Source organism: Chiloscyllium plagiosum, unplaced genomic scaffold (assembly GCF_037043375.1).
Source record: "Chiloscyllium plagiosum isolate Xiang-an unplaced genomic scaffold, Cpla_swu_hap1 HiC_scaffold_9, whole genome shotgun sequence".
Taxonomy (NCBI): domain Eukaryota; kingdom Metazoa; phylum Chordata; class Chondrichthyes; order Orectolobiformes; family Hemiscylliidae; genus Chiloscyllium; species Chiloscyllium plagiosum.
The window spans coordinates 56,042,961-56,068,712 of NW_028270147.1; the positions used below are offsets into that span (position 1 = coordinate 56,042,961).

The following is a 25,752-nucleotide window of genomic DNA, read 5'->3' on the forward strand; positions in this document are numbered from 1 at the left end:
ATCTCTTTGTTATCTTAGATAACCTTCATCACTGTCCAATATACCAGCAACTCTGATGTCATCTGCCTCCCAAACGCTTATCGAAATTGTTTTACATAAATGACAAACAGAAGTGGACCCAGTACTGATCCCAGTGGAACACCGCTGGACACAGGCCTCCAGTCCTACACCACCAGCACCCTCTGTCCCCTATCATCAAGCCTTGTCAAAGGCTTTAGTAAAGTCCACATAAACGAAGCCCTCATTAATCTTTTTGGTTACTTCGTCAAAAAGCACAATCAAGTTTGTGAGACACTATTTCCCTCCCATAAAACTATGCTGATTATCCCTAATTAGTTCTTCCCTCTCCAAATGCATGTAAATCCTGTCTTTCAGGTTAGCCTCCAACAACTTACCCATCACCAATGTCAGGCTCACAGGTTGATAGTTTACAGGCTTCTCTGTATAGGCTTTCCTAAACAAAGGCATGTCATTAGCCATTCTCCAGTCCTCCAGGACCTCACCCGTGCTTCTCGACAATACAGATAATTCTGCTAGGGGCCCCGCAATTTCTTCCCTAAATTTTCACAATGTCCTAGGATATACTTGATCAGGAACCAGCGATTTATCCAACTTTGTTTTCTAAGACCTCCAGCACCTCCTTTACTATCATGTTAAATGTTTTCAAAGCATCAGTGTTTATTTGCCTGAGTTCTCTAGCCTCTCTTTATTTCACCACAGTAAAAAATGATGCAAAATATTCACTTAGTATCTCTCCCATCTCCTGAGGTTCAACACATAGACATCCTCGTTGATCTTTAATAATGCTGACCTCTGAGACACAATACTCTCTACAGTCTGTTAAAGCGGTAGTTCTATTCCCGTGTGATCTCACATTATATGAAAATCCCATAATAGTAGCACCATTTAAACCAATGGGACCCAAATCACAATTATAACCAATACAGGTAAATAAAGTTCATGACCTACATATCATGGATTAAATTCTTTAATCACATTGTAGCCAATTCGCATTGAAGAAACACAATTTATAGCAGAACCGACTGTACCTCTGTGGATTCTGATAAACAACTGTTCATCACTTTCTTATAAAGCAAAGTTGAATCCATGATGTCATTGCTCTTTTAATTCCGTGGACCTCATTTTTTCCAACATCTGTTATGTGACACTTCAGTGAACCTTTCACAAGTAGTGGCAAATCGCCACTGTCTTCGCAATCCTCATCAATATTTAATTCTTTAAGTTAATCATGATTGCCAGGCAGTTGTCACTCTGAATCTTTGCAGTTTATTATGTGATATTGCATTTCTATGCAATTTATAAATAATGTTGGTATTGATGTGTGTAATGGAGCTACAAGTGGTAAACTGTGAAGCAGGTTTCTTATATCCGTTTATAGACTTTCTCACAAAACAACAGCTTGTTCCTTCCCTGCTATTATGATGCTTAGCACTGAATATCTCTCTGTGTATCAGAAGAGTTAATCTTATTCATGCAAGCAACATATTTTGCAGCTTACATACTATCAAAAAAAAGTCAAGAATCAGTGGCAACATGGTAAAAATGTAAAATTTGTTCACAGCATAATAAACAAAGAACGCAATGATAGGGACAGAATAAAGGCCTTTGGTGTTATGTGAAATCTAAAGCAGATGTGTGTTAATGTGAAATGCATTGGCTTGACAGGCCTTTTGCTGGTGTTGTACAGTTGGCTCAAACCTGGATGTTTTCTCTGGCTCCTGTCTACACTTCTCTAAGAAGGTTTTGTCTGCTTTGGATTCAGTTTAAAGCATTTAGTAAATTGATATGAAACAGCTTACTTGAGTGTGTGTGTATTATTGACATCAGTTGACCTTGTGTGCATGTTTCTACAATGTGTCTTACAGAATGAGATCCAGAGATTTTTAGTCGCAGTGATGGTCAGTATTTAATTTTCAAGCTTTCTTGTTGGTCTACTTTGGGGAAAAAAAAGGGGACTGTTGGTGATAAAAGAAATGCAGTTTGCTTTGATCTGTTGTTGTTAACCTGTGCAAAATTTGTATGACGCTTTACTGATCGAAGTCTGGGAATCATGATAACAATATTCAGCAAAAACATCTACAACTGAATATCACTCTGCAGGTGCTTCATAGGAAATTATTAAACAAAATCCTGGCATATATATTCCCTTGAGTCTGAGTATTGTTCTGCAACTTGGACAATGCTCACTTTGAGGTCGTTATGTTGCGGCAAACATGTTTCATATCTGTTCTACCCAAGATGAGTTTTTGATCTACACATTACGCTACTTCCTTATTATCTATTCAAGCAAGATGTTACATGGGTTACGCCAATAGATGTGAGATGCCCAAGTTGAGATTCTCATTACTGGTGGGACGTTTCATATCAAAGGTCCTGGTGCTGTATTTAATGATCAGCTTGATACCATTTCAGGCAGTATAACCAAGGAACAATCCTTCAGCCTGGGCTGGTCATATCAACTGAAGACCTGGCTCCTAACAACCGATATTAGCTCCAATGTCCTCCAGGTGCTGCTAGTCAGCATCACTGAGAGATGTGCAGTCCTCTTCCTGACTGATGAGAAGAAGGCCATCTCATTAACCCAGATCCATCCAGCCTGGGCACAGAACACAGCATGAGTCAGTGCTGTGGCTTCACAGAAGAGGCGTGGCCAACAGTGTCACAAGAATGTCAATGATCTCCTGCACGCTGCAAGAGTAAGTGGTGTCGTCATCTCTTTCTTCACACACTCACTGAAACTTTTGCACTGCACGACTATCTGTTCAAGGGTGATGGTTTGCTATCTTTAGCACCCCATGCATCATATCCACTGAAAGGCTAATTCCCATTTCACTGTCTCAAACTACTGACAACTCCTGCCCATTGTGCTTCCAAGGCTAGCACTGACCCCAGGACCATTCTCGTAGTGATGTGGAGATGCCAATGAAGTACTAGTTCAGTGAGTAATGTTGTGTTCTGCTTTTGTAGCTGAGCACAACACCAGCACGTGAATCTGCATTAGCTTTTTCCCTTTTCAATGGAATTAGCGGCAACCAGGACAAGGCCACAACTTGCATCATTACTTGTAAGCACCACCATGCTGGAGGAATGTAAACCCTCAGAGGCTGCACCAGCAAGATGTTCACCTGCACCGTCCACCAGCACAGAGATAATCCATTCATTAGGTACTCCAGATGAGATTAAGGGGACATATCACTGATGTGTGTCTGCAGGCAGTCAAAGAAGGAATGCTTCAGAACTCTGACATACAAAGAATTGCTGGAGATTGGGCACCTGCTCAGCCCCATCAGATGCCATGCCTTTATATTGGCTGTAAGTCCCATGGTCAACCTGCAGAGAGAGGCATAGGAACATTGGACAGGTTCGTCATAGGCTGGAACAAAGGATGGTGGAATCATCCCAGATTCTCATTATGTTGTGAATCCAGCGTAGAAGCAATTATTGTCACCGTGGGAAAGGTGGCAGCCACTTCTAGCAGAATGCTCAGCTGATGCTGGATGTGCACTCCAGACCTGCACTCCATTGCTCTTGCCATGATGCCTAACTTCAAAGGCATGGCATGAAGGAGACCAGGACCCTTTATCTTGCTCTGCATGTTCTTTTCTCTCAAGAAAGCACAGTAGTTTCAGCAAGCACACAGGGCAAAAGAGTGGTACGAACACTGGAAGTTTCTTCCCAGACCAATCCAGACTTGCCCAGGCCCTCCATTGCCTCCCTGTTTGTGATCACAAAGCTTGCAGCAATTCAAGCCAAGGAGGATTAAGAAACTCTTGGCTTGAAACTCCTTATCAGGCTAGGCCCCTTGCCATCAGGGGATCTTTGGAATTTATAAGAATGAGGAGCTACCTTACTGAACTATACAAGATTTTTAGTGGAGCTGACAGGGAAGATTCTGTGACGTTGTTGCACCTTGTGGAAATCTTTAGGATCAGACGACATCATCTCAGAATAAGAAGTCGCACATTTAAAGCAGAGATTACAGGAATTTCTTTCTTTTTTCAGAAGATAGTGAATCTTTGCACCTTTTTATTGCAGCAAACTGCTGAGGCTGGACCACAAAAGTATACTCAAGGCTGAGATAGAAGATTTTTTAGTCAATAAGTAATCAAGGCTAACAGAGAAAAGGCAGTAAAGTGAAGCTTCAGGATTATCAGATAAACCACAATCTCATTGACCAAGAAGACTCCATGGGATCTCAGGATCCTCAAGCTCACCTTCCTGAAAGCATTCCTTTCACTGTTACACATCCTCCTATAGCACATCCCTCCACCTTTGCCAGTTCACATTCTGTGGAGTACAGTACACCATTATGAAGCATAACACCCTGTCCAGGCTGCGCTGCATGGCATCACTTGACCGGTCTAGGCATCAGAACCTCATCTTCATGAGATCTTCAGTCTGTACCACAATGGCCCTGGTTGAAGTGTAAACAGCGCTGTATCTCTCCTCAGCTGCAGTCTAAGGATTTCTTCGAGGTGAGCCATAACTGGAGAGGGGTAACAGTTATTGTCCTAAAACCACCCTTGTTTGGGCTAAGCTTAATCCTAACACACACATTCATTCCTTGATAGACAAGACACCACTCAGCAGAGGTACAATTTGTGGGAAGGAAAGCAATCGCTTTTTTTTTTTCTTTAAATACCTTTTGTGTTGTCATCTTTTCCAAAATTATTTGCTGTTCCAGTAAAAACAGCCGATAACACACAGTACTTCTTAACTCCTGACTTTTTCCAAGAAATCACATGATGAATGTCCGGTAATGTCTAAGTTGCATTCTATTCGATTGCTGAGTAAATGGTCACAATTGCAGATATCAAGGTAGGACTTGACGCGATATCTGAGGGAACAGCTTGGTCTCAAAGGGGAAGTTAAATCAAGTCATGGTCACTTTCTTGTCCTGCCTTATGTGCCATGCCACAAACCACTTTACCCCCATGCTCATTTCTTCACAATCTTCCTGTGGTGTGTGAGGGTATGGCAGATACATTGCATTCATTTTGCAACTAAACGAAACATTTATGTCTCCCAATTTGGATTGCAACCTTTATGAACAGTTGTTTATCTTATTAATATGCTGAAGTTCCAACCTTGTGTTTGAAGAGTGACTTGCAGGTTTTGCTTATGATCCATGATTTAGCTGCAATTCTTCATGTCCCCTTATTGTGATCCATGTGGTTCTTATGACCATTCACTAGCCCCCTTCATCGGTACCACTTCAGATCATCATTAATCTACCTACTTTACCCCTGGAATGCAGAATTCTCATGATGTCTATGCCCTGGCTAGCCCTGCACCCGCCCCATATCGAGGCAAGAGTAATCATGACTTAGTTTAACTTTTGAGACTAAGCTGTCCTCTCAGATTTACTACCTTACTGTCTGACTGCTTACTACTCGGACTCCTGAGTTAGGAATGGCGAAAATATAACCAACCTCTGCTTCAATGCTTATGGCTCCAACTGATCAATGCAGATGACAGAATTGTGCCGGTATGTTCACATAACAGAGACAGCAAGTATACTCGGAGTCTATATAATGTAATTTGAGTGATGCGCCCTCCATGAGGTCTTTAACTTGTGGAAAAAATAAAACACAGTGCTGTGATACTGATGCATGCTTATATTTTTGTAAAATGTTCTCTTGCAAGTAAACAGTTAAATGTATTAAACCATTGTACTTTAAAGGCTACACATGAGATAGATTAGATTAGAATGGTTACATGAGCAGTATTCCAGGGATGATATTGGGATTTGCTTTCAGTTTAATTTCTGAATGGACCCTTTTCTTTTATTTTTCTTTTTATACCCAGTGCTTTCATGCACAACTGTACTTTTGTTTTCTCATCACCAAATCATGTTGCTTTTCCTATTTATCCACCACCATTCAATTACCAGTATTTCCAATTAATTACCAATTTACATGCAAATGCTGTCAGGGCAGTGCAGTGACACCAAAGGTGAGGGAAAGGGGGGAGGAATTAAATCAAAATAGAGCTGAAGAGAGAAAATTGACTCTTTGTACCCAAGGAAATGTACTGTGAAACAGATGTGCCTTTCTACTCAAACAGCATAAGCTGCATTAAGCGGCTAACATAAACTGATCTATAGGGAAGTGGCATTTGCTTATTATAGTATATTTTAAATTTGAGTAAGATCTTGCGTGACAGATTGTTTGGCCTTGTCTAAATTCTGAAATAACACAGAGATTATCTGTGAAAGTAGAGATTTTATGCAGGCTTTTACATTATTCAAGAAGTTTACATTTCACAAACAAGAGTTAGCATAAAACTGTTTATTTTACATTATAAAAGTGCTTATTTTAGTTATTGATTAGTCAAAAACAGCTAAATTGACCTTCCAGTGCGATGCTGTCTTGAACTTTTGGAATAGCCTAGCTTCAAATCCCAGCTTGTGCAAAGTCAACTAATGTTGCAGAATGTCATGCAGGTGTTTAAACTGGTCTTATGCCATCAGTATAGAAAATAAAAGGCTTCATTTGGAGTTAGAGCATGCCATGCCAATGGATAATCAGCACTTGTACAAGATGATCAGCTATAGAATGGATTAATGACATTTCCTGTTTATTCCATGAACATCAGTAAGGACGAGGTTATTAATGTAATAATGTTAGTGCTAGTAGCTTTAGCTTGTCAGTGCAACTTGAGTTAATGTTTTCTTCTGTTGAGATATTAAATATTGCAACCATGCTAATCCGAATTTTCTGATATTTTGACCAGTCGAGTGTTTTTAAAACTGACAAGTGATTATTTTGGAAAACATAGTTTTAGTTGACACCAATTAAAGTAATTTTCAACTTGTTTCAAAGTCATCTGGTATTGTAGTTGGATATTTCAGTGATGCAGCCAACTTGTCAATTTATTGAAAAGCACAGAAATATGGCCCTTGCTATGACCTGCAATGCAAGTCCTTAAATGATTACATTGTCTATTGAGTATCATCTTCTTTCAAGGGTTTATCTTTAATTGCTGATATTCTTAAAGTTGTATCTCTGTTTCATTTTGCAATTGGAATTCTGACCCATGCTGTGAGTATTTAAATTTGAACCAGAATTATATAAAATTGGTACACTATTTATGTTAGATAACCATGTATCAAATGACTCCTGAATGTGACTATAAATTCACATTTATTGCTCATTTAAGTTGAATGTTAAATTACTGTTGGCAGTTCAGGTCCTTAAAATCTTTGGAGTGAGCAGCCTAATATCTGGAAGGTGCTTGGTGTGGACCAGTGTAAATGGAGCATTTGAGCACCTCGCAAAGGAAATCTGTGTAGTTAAATGTTGTTTTGATTTTTGGCATTTGCCACAATTAACAATTCTTTATGTGAACTCCAGTGCGTTAAACATTTGTCACAATTTGTCATTTGAATATCCCCATCTCATTACATTTTTCCACTACGCAGCAGGTCTATGAAAAATCCTTTGCAGATGGTACAGTTTAGGAATTTCATGCCTGCTTGAAAAGTTGTTGACAATCTTGATACTGTGCTGTTACTATTGTGTAGTTCTTCATTAATGCTATTTGGAGTGTCATTTTTGTTGTCGGTTCACCCTTAGTTAATTGCTTCCTCCCTGATAAAAATAAAGGATGGAGGCTAAAGCTGAAGGAAGGAACAGCCATTCAATAATGAGCTTTTATCTTTAATCCTGTGCAGGAGTGCAAAGCAAAGCCATGGTAATTACGTGTATTCTACTTGAGGTTTAGACTGACTTGATATATTGCCGCTCAGAACTATTTGACTAAGATTAATCTTACTAAAGTCAAAAAGAGTATTAATTTCCTATCCCCGTGTTTTTTTTCTCTAGGAAGGAGAACGTTTTGTGAAGAAGATTGGAGGTGTGTTTGCATTTAAAGTCAAGGATGGCCCTGGTGGAAAAGAAGGATTATGGGTAGTAGATGTTAAGAATGGAAAAGGATCTGTGGATTTCAATTCTGGTAGGATGAATTTTCTACTATAACAAATGAAAGGGTTTATTTTGCCCTTTCATCATTAATGATATAAAGGAAGCACCTGCATACTGGTGTCTAGTAGCAGCCTTTATTTTTATAATTTATGACTTGCTGCTGGTTGTTTTGGAGGCTTGGGAGCATTGTGTGTAGCACTCCCATATGTTAAAACATTCCATGAATGCTGAACACTGTCCATGCCATAATGTTCACATAAAATTCCGCTTCAGTTATATTAATGAGTTTTCCTCAAATTATTTGTTCTTAAATTCCTCTGCCTAGCAACATTCAGCAATTTTGGGTTTCTAAGGAAAAAAAAAGCCTACAAGAAAAACATACAGGATGATTGGTCATTAGAAGGCCAATTTTAGTGAAGTCTCCAATGTTCTTACTAGCTGCTTGCATACAGTCACTCCTGTGTTCTACGTATGGCTATTGGCATGCTAATCGCAGCATTAACTTTTAGTTCTGCACGTTGCTGCTGTGCATAGCCTTAGAGGCTGGCACAGCTGGTAAGAAAATTCTAATAGAATAGAATTAGTGGGAACACTGATAACGACCCAAAATTTTCTGGAACTGGTTAATGAATGATGCCTACTATTAGTTCAATTTCACTTGTCCAATTAATTTGCTTCGTATTTGGTACGGCAAGCAATTGAAAGTATGAAAGAGGAACAGTGTAGCACACAGTACGTGGCAACTGGGCCTGAATGAACAGAGAAGGTATCTTTGGAGTCCTTTGATCAATAAGATTGAAGCATCATCAATGAGCAACTCAAGCTCTGTACAAGGAAGTGCAGGTTAGCATAATCAGGTGCAGGAAAAAAGAGGGAGAACAGGGTTGGATTAAGAGCAACAGGATTTTCTCGCACATATCCAACCAAAATTAAAACCTGGAATAATGAGATTTCACATTTTGTTGTTAATTCTCAGTGCCAGAGAGGCTGACTGGCAGGCACAGACGTGTCACATTGTTTGAAGTATTGATTGAATTTCAATTATCCCGCTCAGCTTTCTGGATTGAATTTATTTCACATTTTACGGAGCAAGTACTGACAGTATATGTGTCTCAATGCAGTTAAATGGGATCTAGACTGATGTTTTCGAGAAGCAAGTAGCATTTCCAATAGTAACTGTTCACTTTCTGCATTTAATCAAGCAACTACATGATTTTTATGTAGTATTTGCACATAAATAACAGGCTATTAGCCTTGTTATTTTGACAGTGATTTTGGGGCTAATACTCAAGATCATAGAGCAGGTCAGAAGAAGGTATTCTTAACATCAAGCCAATCTTTGTTTTCTTTCATTAAAAAAATCTGATTAAAACTTGGGAGAGTTTGAATCAGGCACATAAGTGTTTTTAATTTTCTTTCCCCTTTTTGAATATGTATCTTTCTCTCCATAGACCACAAAGTTTCATAGTTATTTAATCAGAATGTATGGTTTGCAATTGATGCAAGTTTAATAATCTTGCATCAAGCTGAAGTCTCCTAATGCAGCAAGCTAATGGAACTTGTATCGTATGTTGTCACTTCTCTTCAATTAAGACTAATATTTCACATTGAAATTCAATAACAGGCTATGTAGAATGGCATCTAACGAAAGTTAGGAAGGAAAAGCATGTGGAAGTGAATATGCTGAAATAGCATGTTTTAAAACTAGTCCTTTTCATTGTCCTTTTAAAAGCTAATGATCTGAGGTTCTTCTTTAAAGTATAACATCTTGACAATTGCATCTGATAACAGTAGATCACGTAAAATCACAGAGGTGTTATAACGTGGGAGGAGGCTGGTTGATACTTTGTGTCTGTTCCATCTTTCTGCAAGAGCAATTCACTGTGTACCACTCTCCTGCCTTCTCTGAGTAACCCTGAAAGGTTTTCCTCTTCTGATAATTCCAGCATTCTCACACAAGCAGATCAAGCAATGAGGGTGGAAATAAAGAAATAAAGCATAACATTTAAGTTGCTAACGGAATCAAGGAATCACCAGGATTGAGCTAACCATTCATAATTGTATTGAACAGCAGAATAGATTCACAGGGCCATATTGGCTACTTCTGATCCTATTCTTTATGTATGTTTGGTAAGGTTTAGTTTGTTCACTTTGCATCAACATGATGGTTACAACAACAATGGAGACTTTTGGAGATGGTCAATGTTGCCCTTGACGATCCTGAACGATGGAATAGCCATTGTCTCACCTCCGAAGCAAGCAGACACATAGTCAAATATATTATAGAACTGTTAAAAAGAATTATAGCAATGAAAGAGGTCATTCAAACCAACATGTCTATGCTGGAGTAATTTTATAATTTTGTTGAACGTTAAAGGAAGCTAGGAGTGATTGAGTGTACTAGTGTATTTGATGAGCCACTTTTGTTAAAATTACCACTTCCAGCAAAACGTATGGTCTGTCTCCTGTTCCAGTAAATGTGACTGGTGTGAGTTAACTTTCTCATCAATAGTGCTCACCAAAATTTTGACAGACAGTAGTAATACCGTTAAGCTAGGCTGCCTCGCTGAAGCTTGTCATTGATGCCACACAAGTGGTAATTGATAGTAAGCAATGATACCTGTTATAAATTAGCCCAAATGTGAGCACAACTTGTTGCATGTGGACATCGACTGCATCATTCTGTGTGGATATGAGAATGGAACTGAATGTTTCAATCTTTCAATGAAGGGAAGGTTACTAATAAAGCAGCTATAGAAGGTTGGACCTAAAACACTGTTCTGAAGATTACATCAATATCCAGGGGTTGAGGAGAAAAAGCCTACAACAACAAGAAGGACAACAGTCATTGCTTATGCCATTTGTGATTCCAGCCACTATTGATATATCTTTTATTTCAGTTTTCCCAAGTGCTGCTTGGTACCGTTCCTCATTTAATGCAGATTCCTGAAGAAAGGCTTATGCCCCGGAAATGTCGATTCTCCTGCTCCTTTAATGCTGCACTTTTCCAGCAACACATTTTTCAGCTCATTTATTGCTGCCTTGATGTCAAAGGCTGTCACTCACTACTTACTTCTGGAATTCTGTATTTGTTTTTGCTCCATATTGGACCAGCGCTATAATGTGGTTATGGTATAGCCCAACATAATAATGAGGTGATAAAGTAAACCATGGCTCATATTTTGATGGTCCAATTTCTCAACAAAAGCAGCGAGGATTTGAGTCTGGCTCAAGAAGTTAGGCACAGGCCATTGAAAGTGAACCCCCTCAGCAATACCTCCCTGTCTGGAACCCTCTAAAATGTCCATAAATATAGAAGACTTCAGATGCTTCTGATTAAATTAACTAATGTAGTTACTCAGGAAAATTTAGACTACATTATTTAATAGTCCAAGTGCTGAGTAAGTATTAAAGTGAACCCATGATAACCTCACACACTCCAACTGTGCCTCCCCCAGACTGTAATCTGAGCCTCCTCTTCATCTGCAAAGTCCCAACCACAGTTCCTATACATTCAGACTGAACTGGACTAATTTCCCCACTTCTACCCGATTTTTCTTGAACCCACCCAACCAACCCTTAATACTTGTCCACCCATCTTGCACTCTATCCCCATCCACGCTAGCTTCCTACACACTTGGCACCCTAACCCTTACCCATCTGGCATCTTACCACCTGGCACTGTACCCTCTCCCCAGCTGCCGAAGTATATGTCAGGACCTTTAAATTTCAAAATCTGCAGCTGACTGGTATGAAAATGGGCTGTGATTTACCATCCTCTAACCATCCTGCGCTATGAAAGAATTGTCAGAATGCAGGTACGACTCCGCATTTCTGAAGGAGTCCTGCACAGAATCTTCTCTCAGAAACACCGAGCTCCCTTCATTTGTGAAAAAAGAAGGGCTGTTACTCTCTGGAAAATTTGGCCTATGATCTTCCGATGGCATACGTAACACTCCAGAGTTACAGTATTATTTGAATAAAGATTGAGCGTTGCTATCGCCTACAGGAACATCGGGGATGTTGAATCAACTTTGCTTATTGAATCCAAGAAGCTTTCTTAAGGCAGATCCAAGTTTGAATTGCAACTCTAACTACAGTTATTTTCAAAGAGGAGATTGCAAAATAAAAGTGTGCCTTTTATACTTACAAATAAAAGAGAACCACAAGTTTCAGGATATCATGGATAAACAAAAGAGGTCACAAAAAATTAAACTGGAAAGTTTTTGTTTATAGGTGCTAATTCTGGAAAAATATTCAATCTGCCAGCAGTGGTTTGGAACATGACACTGAAACCTTGCACCTTTAACACCAAATGACTTTAAACTCTAATTTTTGCTTTGGTTTGAAAAATGGATGACAATTCTTATGAAGTGCAAGATATGTTCACTTATTTATCTCTTCCAGATCCTGCCCAAAATGTAACGAATTTCTATCATGCAAACATTCTGTGGGAACTGAATCTGCAGGAAACTTGTGCTTTGTGCATGCTATGTTTTTATTAAAGGAGTGAGAGAATTGCACAAGGCTACTTACTGGCAACTGTAACATACATTCTGCTAGAACAAGGCCACATATCATTTTTTTAAAACCTGAGGTTACAATGCTGAATCTCCATTAAATCGTTTTGAATTTTTTTGTTGTTGTTGGAGAAGCTGTGGGTTTTCTTTTAATAAAGGGCTATGCATACCAGTCCTTTAATTTTATTAAATCATACATTTTCAAAATGTTCAATGGGATGTTTTAAGATGCATATCCACTTTAAGACATGTGTTCTTCCAAAGCAAAATTGTTACTTGATGGTTTGCTGCATTTGCTTTTTTAATATTTTCCATGGAGGCAGCTGTTTTTATGAGCTGATAAATTATAAGAAGCAAAAATGTTTGCATCATAGAAATTCATTACATGTTGGGCAGGATCTGGAATATATAAATAAGTGAACATATAAGTGCACTTCATAAGAGTTGTCATCCATTTTTTTCAATCCAAAGCAAAAATTAGACTTTAAATGGAGGATGAGACATTAAAGAAACAGTTCGTGTGAAATGGATCTCCTCATAAATTTGTTTCAAGGAATAGATAGACTGCAAATAACCAATATAGAGAGCAGGGCAGTAGAGTTTAATATCCTACTAGCAGATGTTAAAAAGCTGTAAAGAGGTCACTGTTCAACAGTTCAATATAATTGGATATCTCCCTCTCAGGTGCTGAGTCTGTGGCTAAGAGCCTAAAAATCTGCTGTTAGAAGTCTGATAAGCTAAAGAGAACAAGAGAAAAAGACAGAACTGAGCAGAAGACAAGATGGTAGAACGAATTTTACTAAGTCAAAAATTATTCAATCAAAACTTGCAATGCTGTGGAAATGTTGTTGACAGCAAATCTTTTTTATATATATGATTTACTTCACCAGAGTTAAAGATGCTGACTTGCATTTATTGTCATCTCCTGCTGAAAGAATTCCAACTACCAGTTCAGAAATATAAAATACAGGAAGTGATGAGTTAGTGAGTAGGTTAGACGATTGCCTGTCAATATTTATATTAGTATTCATGGGATGTAGACGTAACTGCTTCGGCCAGCATTTGTTGCCCATTCCGAATTGGTTAAGAATCAACCACGTTGCTATAGGAACCAAGCCATATGTAGGCCAAACCAGTTAAGGATAGCAGAATTCTTTCCTTAAATGATATTGGTGAACTAGATGAGTTTTTAATGACCATTGACTGTAGTTATATGGTCACTATGAGACTAATTTGTTGTTTCAGAGATTCCAGTTTTAGGGCCAATGTTTAAATCTTAGCTAGACTGATAAGAGAAAAATCCCAACTGGCTCCAATTGTCACTCCAGTCAACTGGATTTCAGTTGTCAGAATTTGGTCACTCCTGTTCCCACTGTAGAAATACCTACATCTAACAGTAATTGGCAGTTTCACTCCGTGTAGGATTTACAAAAAACTGGAACGCTCTTTTAGTGTTTAGGTTTGCTCCTTTATGTTAAAATGTTGGAATATAGTAGAAGAAATTTTACTATAGTTCTGCAGATACAAGGTGCTGATGTATAGCTTTTCCCATAATTGGTTATGACAACTTAAGAAAGGCAATTTATAGTGAGTGAGCTCAACCATGCTTTGTTTTGATTAAGGCTATAAATGGATTTCCTTTCAAGAAAACTTAACTTTTGTTTTCTGTGTCTGAATTCAGAGAAGAAAGCTGACTGCACCATAACTATGTCTGATGATGATTTGTTAGCTTTGATGACTGGCAAGATGAATCCCCAGACTGTAAGTAGTTTCCATATAAAATGTTAAATAGAAGGCAAGATTTATTAAATCAATTGCTTACTTTTCAAATTGAAGACTATTTGGCTAAATGCCTTTTTTCTGCAGTCCAGAATATTGCTTTTAACACCTGTTGTAGCAAAATGAATAATGGAAACAAAATTCAGACATGGCATCAAGCTCCCCAAACATACACGATGATACATTTTGCTGGAAAATTGCATTCCGTTAAGTTTACATTTTATTGCTATGGCCCATTTGCAAACTCATAAGGTTCACGTGAAAAGTCTGGAAACACACAGAATATTGATTAAATCTTGGAGAAGAGCCCCCATGTCTGTCAAAAGTGAAGGAATTGCCACCCCCAACCTAAAAGCATCTTGTGTTGCCCAAACTGCATTGAAATGTAGCACCAATCAGATCCCTGCCAAAAAATGACTCGGCTCAGACATTGCAGCATACTTAGACTTCTTTGATGTATTTATTCGCATGAACTAAAATGTATCGTGGATTAAGAGAAATGTAACACATTTAATAGGAGAAATTTTGGATTTTTGGATCTTTGGTAATATAGTGTGAACATGTATGACTATATTTATCACTTTTTCTTCTTTTCATTGAACAGACATGACTTTTTATGGCTTGCATTTTTTGCTCTGTCCTGAGAGCAGTAAGAATCAACCATGTAGTAGACTTTTTATGTGTCTTTGTCCTGCCAGCCAAATTGTCCAGTTTAAAGTTGAGCTTCACAACTTGTCATGGCAGGTTTTGAATTCATGACCTCCAGTCACCTCATGTTACAACTATTTGGCTACCAAGCCTATGGTAACTCTTATGCCAATGTTGAGTACCCATCAGGTCAGGTACAGTTCCTCTGATCAATGTGCTACTTTGCAATTAGAAATACAAAAAGTAAAATTAAGAATTTAAACTCTGCATAATTATGGAGAATATAAGAGACCACTTGGAACCAAAAATATTGAAAATAAACCAAGGCACAGAGGAACTAGAAGTAGAACTCTTGCCTCTTGAGTCAAATGATTGTGGGTTCAAGTTGTCGAATTTGAGATGTCCTGCAGAATTATCCTGTCACTGAGATGGTAAGTATGACGCCATAATTGCATGAGAGTTTTAAAAAATCAGATTCGCTCCAAGAAAAGATTTCTCAATTAATTCTTCATGCCTTAGACAGCGAGATTTTGATCATTGAATGTTGAGAGGCAATTTGCATGTATTTCCATATCATTAATTGCAAAACTAATAGTAATAACGTCATGCTTCCAATCTGAAAATCAACTGCACAATCCAAACTGGTAAGTGCAAGTAATTTTCTTTTCCTCTAGGGATAGAGTTTGTGACATTTTTGAGCTATTGCTTTAGTCATGCCACCAATGGATTAAGCCATTAAATCCTGCTACTTTAAATTTTAATTTCATCTAGACATCAGTACTGGTCAAAGAATCTACAAAATGTATGCCCTGAAGCAACCATGACTAGTCCATTGTGACTATGGGTACCACCTTGTAGTCAAGAAGTCTTAATGTCATAAGGAAATTAAAAGCAGAAACTGATATTCCCAGTTGGCCAGGCAAATACTGGAAGAATGTATGGTAGCAGTTGCCGTATGCTCTCTCCGGAATGTAAGTCTTCAAGGACACGGGCTGTGATGTGGAAGGTGACTGTGGGGATCATGCTTCATGGGAAGCTGCTAGCCAAAGCTGTCCTCCAGTGGAGCATGGGCACTTTGTCTACAGTGCATTTGATAAGGTCGCATGTCATCTCTTTTATTAAGGTAAAAACAATGACTGCAAATGTTGGAAACCAGATTCTGGATTAATGGTGCTGGAAGAGCACACCAGTTCAGGCAGCATCCCAGGAGCAGTATTTACTGCTCCTCGGATGCTGCCTGAACTGCTGTGCTCTTCCAGCACCACTAATCCAGAGTCTCTTTTATTGAGATTGACTATTAGCTCCAAGGGCAATACCTGTGCAACCCTGTTTGCATAACATTCATTTAATTCATTAAAGATGTGAGGGCTCAGGAGTTCCTTCAAAAACAGTCATCTCTGAATTTCCCCACAGATTCTCTTTCAAGTTGATATAGATGGCAGATGTCAAGCTAGTCTATCATGTGGCATTGTTCTGCTGAGAAAGCATAAGAGAAGGAGACAAGAGTTTCAGCAAGCCCAGCAGCAATAACCGCCTGCAGTGTCAGCTGTACTGTTTGTAAAGGAGAAGACACTGGATGCTATCCCCTTCAAACGCACAGAGGAACAATGAGACACTGTCTTCATAATGTTCGCTGCTGTTACCTCCAAATGACGGAACAGTAATGACAGAGACTCTGTGCAGACTCAATGGGCTGAAGGTCTGTTCTGTACTATCTGACTCTATGACCAAGAATCATCTTAACCATTATTTCAAAGGATGCAATTAACAATGCTTGGGTGGCAATCCTATCCCAATGCCTATCTAGGTCAGACTACTCTTAATTTCTTTGCTAGTATATTGTTTTGTGAAACAACTGGGGTCCTCTGTCATCTGTCAATATCTCACTCAGGTGTGTGTCTGGGATTTTGCTGATGCCAGTTTCAGTAGAGACCACCTTTTTGCCATTGATGAGAGTCAAACAGCTAAGGCATAAGAATTCTCAGACATTACTGGCTCCTCCTGAAGCCAGGGCACTATCTGTTGTACCCATGTTGCTTTGAGAGCACTGCATCAGTATCATTTGTGACCATGAAAGGGCTGTATTTCCTTAATTTTAATACATTTGTGACCAATGAGGCCACATTTATAGGTCTGTGCTAGATATCCTGGAACTGTCACTCTTCTCCTATGTACCATGCAGTAGGAAGTGCCAGACTCTCTTTAAGATCCTCAACTGATACAGGGATAATTGCTGGGAGACCAGAAGGACCTCATCCAAAACTTACTCATGAGAGCCATAAGAAAGCCACAGACTGACACAGACCCAAGGCCCAGTGCTGCCCATGTTTCCACCAGGGCTGTGCTGAGCAGTTCTTCAGAGAGCTGCTCAGACAGGGCTATGCGTATAACCCAGACATCATTATACTGCATTCTTATTAATTCAAGGGACAAGGGTGTTGCTGGCTCGGCCTTAGTTAGCCTGGTTCTAGAGTCACATGAAAACCAGATCAGGATGGCAGTTTCTCTCCTTAAAGGAACCAGATGGGTTTTTCTGATAAGTTTCATTGTCATCATTAACTCTGAAGACCAGATTTTTGATTAATTCAAATTCCAACTGCAGTGGCGTGATTCATCCTCAGATTTCCAGAACATTACTAGAATCTCTGGATTAAGATTAATAGTCCAATGATAATACCACTAAAGCCATTGCCTCCAATTGTGCTGCGTCTCTGGCAATTTGAGCCAACAAAGAAGATTCTTGGCTGCAAAGGAAATGGGGAGTGAAGGTGAGAATAAACAGACGTCTAGAAGATCAGTCCATATGAGGAATGCACTATTTAACAGAGCCCAAGAAGCTGGAGATGCCAATTGTCAGCTTTTGTACAATGATGTGGCTGGAATGAAACTTTGTATTTAAGTTGCTCATATGGCATGCCAGACCCTGCATCATGTAAATTCAAGATATAACTTGTTTGGTTGCTGTTCTACATTTTTTCTATTGCTGAATAAATGTTGCTTTATCCTTTTTAATATCCAAATTAAGTCTTCAGTCAAACTTACATTAAATTAGCTACACATATTCTGCTTTGTATAACAGTTGAGAAAAAGCAGCAGTGAGACATGGTACTAAAATTACATAGCTCTGAAATTATCTGAGAGGGTATGAGATACAAGTCATCTACAATCTACTCTCATGAGAGCTATCAGGTTGAGAAGAATTCTGATAAAGTTCTTTCTGACTCTTTCATTTGGTTCTCTTCAATGCTGCACAGTGCACAAAAACTATAACATTATTTAGATATGCGTAACCATGTTCTATGACATTTAACATGCAGGGCAATATTTTTTGCAATTCTGCCTTCTCACCCAGTAGGGTAAAAACAAGGGCTGCAGATGCTAGAAACCAGAGTCTAGATTAGAGTGATGCTGGAAAAGCACAGCAGGTCCGGCAGCATCCAAGGAGCAGGAAAATCGACGTTTCTGGCAAAAGCCCTTCAGTAGCTGAGTGAAAGTTTTGTTTATTCACTTGTGGGACATGGGCATCACTGTCTGGCTAACACTTATTGTCCATCCCTAGTTTTCCCTGAGAATGTGGTGGTGAGCTGCCTTCTTCAACTGCTGCAGTAAATGTGTTGTACGCTGACCTACAACTCTCTCTTAGAGAGCGAAAAGTGTTGAATGATGTGTGCAGGATAGGCGCAGGAACTTCCCTTTTACATCACCTTTAGTCTGGAGAAAGTGAAAGGGCTGAGCAGTTCTGGGATGCCCTTTTAATAAGCTTTGGGGTTCCTTTACCCTGTTTCCCTGATGGAGAGAGATCAAGGTTCCTCCTCCTCTTCCTCTTACCTTGCCATAGTTGATGAGCATCTAGGGTACAGTGAAGAAGTGCGGGTCTGAGTGCATATCCATTATATTTTATATTCTCCTTAATATATTCACCTCATTTAACAGTGTGCATTTTGTGCTGCTCCTGTTCAGGACTAACTTTAGGGAGACACTACATTTACAGTCAGAAATTATCATTGTGTCACCCTTACTCTATTTTGTTAGAATTTTAAATGACTGCGTTCTTAACAAAAGAATGCATGACAATTATATTGTTTTAAAGATTTCAAAGGCTACATTCTTTAAGTCAGAATTTGAAAGGAATTCAGAACAAACGCAGTCATTCAGTAAATCCAAAAGGATGCTTTGGGTGAGAAATGGAAATAACACTTGAAGCAAAAAGATATTAAGGCAATTATTGAGCTTTACTTTATACCACATTTCTTCCTAAATCGAGAGTCAATTGATTAGATGCATTGTACCTAAATAAAAAAGTGAAAATAGGTTTCATGATTATCACTTATCTCGTGTGAAACATTCTTCTTTAAATTATTTTTTATTAAAAATTATTTTTCTCTCTCTAGGCCTTCTTTCAGGGAAAGCTGAAAATTGCAGGTAATATGGGCCTGGCCATGAAACTTCAGACTCTACAGCTTCAGCCTGGCAAAGCCAAACTGTGAAAATTCATCCCAAGGGATTTTTGCAGCTATCCAGACAAGAGCACCAGCCTCTGATCTCATGATCTGAGAGTGGCAGGTTACCAGGGAAGAGTTTAGGAGCCATTATCTTCATGTTTGAAACAATCTGGAATAATTTCCGATACTTTCTAATTACACTTGAAGTTTGTAATACTGGTATCTTGCTGAGCAGATTTGGGAAAATGCAATTAGTTATATTCTAACTGATTCAGTTGATTTCTGAAAATGATGTAAATGTAACTTTAAATATATTTTGTAAAATGCTTTATTACTATCCATATCTCTACATTGAACAAGAATAGCTCTCAAACTTTAGGTTCTTAATGGATTCTGCTGTCTCAATTTAAATGATTCACTTTTTAAATTTACCTTTCCTAGCAGGTTCATTGAATTATTATCACCTTTGCAATTCCTTAATCAACAAACGTTCAGGATTTAATATGCGAGATATTGTAACATCCCTACTAATAAAATAAAATAGCGCCTGCTTTATGTCTTTTGTGAATGACTGACATTTCATTTCTGGATTAACTTTTTGACACTATCTGTGGTAATGGAAAATGCTTTCAAGTGTATAAACTATATTACCATGTTTTTGTAGCTAATGGTAATTTTTTAGAAATCTAAATAATTATAATTATGTCAGTTGCAGAAACAGCATCCAAGTACATGGGTGGGTGGCTTTGTTTAAAGTAAAACATCTTTTTAAATATCTGGTGTATATATTTTAGAAATTTCTGGGCAATGTACTGAATGAATTGTCAGACCAAAAAAACAAAAGCAACTAACAGGAACTGTTTAATATTTTTACCAAAATGTGTATTCCAACTATTTTTCTGTTGGTTGTATCTGCTTGATTGTTGAAGCCAGCTTTTATTTTTAAATTTCTGCAGCAGTTTTGTTTCTTCCCTTTCTTGTCAGTCCGGTGTTGGAGATCATATTAAATTTTTAATTTGGATTTAAAGCATGTGGGGATTGAGATTGACACTGTGCAATGCAAGTATTATGAGAGTACTTCTGGTTAACCAGCATATAAAATGAAGCAGGTTGACTGTAGATGTCAGCAGCAGCTACTCAAAGTCCATTCTGACACACGAGAACATCGAGACGATCTGAACACATCAGTTTAAGCAGAACTGCTAGCAGTCACCAGATTGGACCTCTGCTGACTGGAAATAGATCCTTATGAGCATGTTTTCTGATGAGTATTTCAAGATTATTCTTTATTGACAAGTCAGCATACTAGAATTTTTTCCTTCCTTTGTTTTCTATGAATGACAAGTTTTATAGGTACTAGCACTCTGATTTCCTCATATGCAATGGCTGTGTGAGACCCTACCAACAATGCAGGGCCTTGCAGACTGCCGTTTTTATATAGAGAGGAAATCTGATTTAAAAAGTCCCAAATTTGTTTTGTGATTTTGATCTTGCGTTCGCCATAGTTTCCTCTTGGTGTCTAGGCTTATCTTGATTGCCTTATTTATTGATGAAGGGCTTATGCCCGAAACGTCGATTTTCCTGCTCCGTGGATGCTGCCTTGACCTGCTGTGCTTTTCCAGCACCACACTCTCGACTATCTCATTTACTGTTGTAATCACCTCTGTGTTATCTCCTAAAAGCTTCTACAGCTGAAATTATTGTTAAAATTTATTGAAACAGGAGCAGGAGTAGACCATCTGTCCCTTTGAGCCTGCTCTCCATTCAATATTATGGCTAATCATCTAGCTCAGCCTCTGGTTCCTCTTTCTCCCTATAGACTTTGATGCCTTTAGCCCAAAAAACCATATCTAACTCATTGAAAACTTTCAATATTCTGGACACAACTGCTTGCTGGAGCAAAGAAATCCACAGAAATCCTCTGCCTGACCTTGTCACTATCTTCCAAGTAATCTGCTATTACATAGAACATAGAACATAGAACATAGAAGAATACAGCGCAGTACAGGCCCTTGGGCCCTCGATGTTGCGCCGATCCAAGCCCACCTAAACTACACTAACCCACTATCCTCCATATACCTATCCAATGCCCTCTTAAATGCCCATAAAGAGGGAGAGTCCACCACTGTTACTGGCAGGGCATTCCATGAACTAACGACTCGCTGAGTGAAGAACCTACCCCTAACATCAGTCCTATATCTACCCCCCCTTAATTTAAAGCTATGCCCCCTTGTAATACCCGACTCAATACGCGGGAAAAGGTTCATACTGTCGACCCTATCTAACCCCCTAATCATCTTGTACACCTCAATCAAGTCACCCCTAAACCTTCTTTTCTCTAGTGAAAACAGCCCCAAGTGCCTCAGTCTTTCCTCATACGATTTTCCTTCCATACCAGGCAACATCCTGGTAAACCTCCTCTGCACCCGTTCCAATGCCTCCACATCCTTCCTATAGTATGGCGACCAAAACTGCACACAATATTCCAGATGCGGCCGTACCAGAGTCTTATACAACTGCATCATGACCTCAGGACTCCGGAACTCAATTCCTCTACCAATAAAAGCCAGTACGCCATATGCCTTCCTCACCGCACTATTTACCTGGGTGGCAACTTTCAGAGATCTGTGTACATGGACACCAAGATCCCTCTGCTCATCCACACTACCAAGTATCCGACCATTAGCCCAGTACCCCATCTTTTTGTTATTCTTCCCAAAGTGAATCACCTCACACTTAGCTACATTGAATTCCATCTGCCACCTTTCTGCCCAGCTCTGCAGCTTCTCTATATCCTGCTGTAACCTGCCACATGCTTCCTCACTGTCAACAACTCCTCCGACTTTCGTGTCATCCGCAAACTTGCTCACCCAACCTTCTAACCCCTCTTCCAGGTCATTTATAAAAATGACAAACAGCAATGGTCCCAAAACAGATCCTTGCGGAACACCGCTAGTGACGGCACTCCATGAAGAAACTTTGCCATCAACTACTACCCTCTGTCTTCTTCCATCCAGCCAATTCCTAATCCAAACCTCCAACTCACCCTCAATGCCATATCTCCGTATTTTCTGCAGTAGCCTACCATGGGGAACCTTATCAAACGCCTTACTAAAATCCATATATACCACATCTACCGCTTTCCCCTCATCAACCTCCTTCGTCACCTTTTCAAAGAATTCAATAAGGTTTGTGAGGCACGACTTGCCCTTCACAAAACCATGCTGACTATCCTTGATCACATTATTCCTATCTAGATGTGCATCTTTTATATTGGATGTGAGCATTTTTCAAACTACAGATGTAAAGCTAACTAGTCTATATTTTGCTCTTTTCTCTCTGCCTCCCTTCTTAAATAGTGGGATTATATTGGCCACCCCCCAATTCATAGGAGACGCTCCAGAGTGTATGGAATTTTAGAAAATGACCAGCAGCGCATATGCTGTTTGTCGGGCCACTTGCTTAAGTACTCTGTGTTGAAGCTCACCATGTCCTGGCTATTGATCTGCCTTTAATCCCATTAGTTACCCTAACGCCATATCTTCACTCACATTAACTTCCAATTCCTCCTTCGCATTAGGCCCTCCATATTTTTGGGTGATATTTGTGTCTTCCTTTGTAATGACACTACATTTTAAAGTATGCATTTGCTCTGTTCCCCATTTATAAAATTCATGGTTTCTGAATGTAGTGGACCTATTATGATAATTGGAACGAGGTCAGCCAGGTTGACCTCCTTAGAGCTGTTAATTTGGTCCATACAGGGAGTCCTGGCTGACAGGTATAAACAGGGTTCTGCTCACTCTCTGAGCCAGCTCTATGGTCGCTTGGTCAGTGTCAGGTACAATGCAAGTGTAAATAAAGGGTGACTTGCTGATGGGGTTCCTGCCTTTGTAAAGTTACTTCAGTAGCAATGTGACAAAAATATGCCCCTGAGGAGATTCACTTGCAACAGTCGTCTTTGAATTGGGATAAGCATTTCGGGCATCGTGCCACTATTTAGGAAGCTTGACTTGTGTGAAGACTGGGCATAGTGTGTGGAAAGAATGTCTTATTTTTTTTCCAGGCAAATGATATTGGGCAGATGAAAAGCAAGTAATTCTCCTCACTTTCCCAAAGGCAGCATATACTAAAACCTTCCAGGAGGCAATGGATTTAATGAAAGGATGTTAAGACCCAAGCCTCCTTTAATTCTGAGATGCTACCAGTTTTACTCATTAGTTTGCAAACCAGGGGAATCCTATCAGGATTTTTGACCAGGTTAGGGCGACTGGCAGAGGTGTATAATTTTGGTGCATCCTGAGGTGAGATGCTGAGAAACCGTCGGGTATGTGGGATTAATGATGTAACTAACAAAAGCTTCTACTAGCTGAAGCCCAACTGGAGTTCAAACAGGCACTACAACTGACCTAGTCATGAGGAAATTCAGCAAGTAGAGCTTATGAGTTGCAGGGCATTCAGGCAGAAGTGGACAGCCTTCCCATGCCAACTAAACTTGGGGAACACCACTTGAGGGAAGGTAATTGTAGGCCATCTCATGAACAGAGGGACTCTGGCAAATGGGACTAGATTTATTTAGGACATTTGATTGGCATGGATGAGTTGGACCGAAGGGTTGGCCCACAGCAAAACAAAGCCAAGTGATTAGCATCTTCTTCATGATCCAGGCTTGATCCTGATCCTGGAAAGTCCACACACATCTGGCTTGGAACAGTTAAATTGCTTCGCAACATCCAAATCGGAATCAGTCAAAATAATCATCCAATTAAATGGGCACCTGGCTCTAATGGAGGTCGATACCAGCGCAGCTATATCAGTGATTGCAGAATCACTCTTTAACAAAGTTTGCTCTGGACTCCGACCCTTAAGTTTGCATAAGGCCTCAGCCAGGCTGAGAACCTATACTGGGGAACCTTTACACATTAAAGGTAAAACTTTGGTTCCGGTCTGGTATGAGAAGCAGCTGGTTCAGTTACCACTGATTGTAGAAAAAGGTTTAGGCCCAAGCTTGATGGGGTGAAATTGATTGAGAAAGATTCACTTAGATTGACTCAATTACGATTAAGTGAGGATTCCTAGAAATATGCTATGATTACTCCCCATTAGGGTTTGTACTAATATACCAGACTGCCATTTGGAGTATCATCAGCCTGTGCCATTTTGCAGTAGATGGAGAACATTTTACAAGGCATATCCTGGTCATCCTTTATCTGGATGATGTGTTAATAACTGGGAAGCCCAATAAAGAGCATTTAGAGACCTTGGACATAGTGCTTAAATGCTTCTCCAAGGTGGGTTTACACCTTAGAGGGAAAAATGTGTGTTCCAAGTACCCCAAGTGACCTACGTGGGCTACAGAGTCAACAAGACAGGGTTACATCTGTTGGAAGATAAAGTGAGGATAATCAAAAGTGCCACAACTCCCACATCTAAACCAGAGTTTAGGTCTTTCGATAGGTTGGTGAATTGTTACAGAAAATTCATATGTAATCTGGTCTCCATCCTGGCACTCTTACATCTGCTACTGAAAAAGGATCAGCCTTGGAAATGGTCTGGTAGCCAAGGTATAGCTTTGAGGGAAGTGAAGAAGTAGCTATCGAAGGGTGGGGGGGGGGGGGGTGATGCTTAAGAGACCAGAGTCAGAGGAACGGGACCTGGTACAAAAACACCCCAGGGAAGGTATAGGAAAAAGAACAGGCCTATGTCCCAGGACTTCAAGGGGGAGGATAGTGATTGGAATGATGTCACCCCAGTGGAGCTCCTAGAATATGAGTTCCCTGATTGAGGATGTTAACTGGTCCAATTAAGGGTTCCTGGCTCTCAGATATAAACAGGAGTGTCAGGGGTTCTGCTCAGTCTAGGAGCTGGCTATGTGCTAGCTGTGTCAGCATCCTGTACTGTGCACATGTAAATAAAGGATGACTTGGTGACGGGATACCAGTCTTCATGGAGTTATTTCACCTATATTGATCAAGTTCCCTTATCTTCTGAAATCTTGAGGGTTCCTTTCATTTTTCCTTTGGACCAACCCAAAGGATATGCTACAGTCATAGAGATATACAGCACAGAAACAGACCCTTCGATTCAATCTTCAATATCCAACCAGATGTCCGAACTAAATCTAGTCCCATTTGCCAGCATTTAGCCCACATCTCTCCAAACCCTTCCTATTCATATACCCATCCAGATGCCTTTTAAATGTTCCACCACTTCCTCTGACAGCTCATTCCAAACGCGCACCACCCTCTGCATGAAAATGTTGCCGCTAAGGTCCCTTTTAAATCTTTCCCCTCTCACCCTAAACCTATGCCTTCTAGTTATGGACTCCCCCACCCCAGGGAAAAGACCTTGTCTATTTACCCTATCCATGTCCCTCATGATTTTATAAATGTCCATAAGAGTGCTTCATTAGCTAAG

The 25,752-nt window shown here is 39.6% G+C and overlaps 1 protein-coding gene across 1 annotated transcript in view; it reads left to right on the plus strand.

Annotated features, from left to right (window-relative positions):
* Positions 1 to 19,890, plus strand: part of scp2a (sterol carrier protein 2a) — a 77,787-nt gene extending 57,897 nt beyond the window's left edge. Inside the window, exons 14-16 of the mRNA XM_087990646.1 lie at positions 7,848 to 7,977; positions 14,148 to 14,227; positions 19,285 to 19,890. Coding sequence (XP_087846772.1) covers positions 7,848 to 7,977; positions 14,148 to 14,227; positions 19,285 to 19,380 — 306 coding nt within the window. The 3' untranslated portion in view covers positions 19,381 to 19,890. The remainder of the gene's footprint in view (positions 1 to 7,847; positions 7,978 to 14,147; positions 14,228 to 19,284) is intronic.
* Positions 19,891 to 25,752: the final 5,862 nt, after the last annotated feature.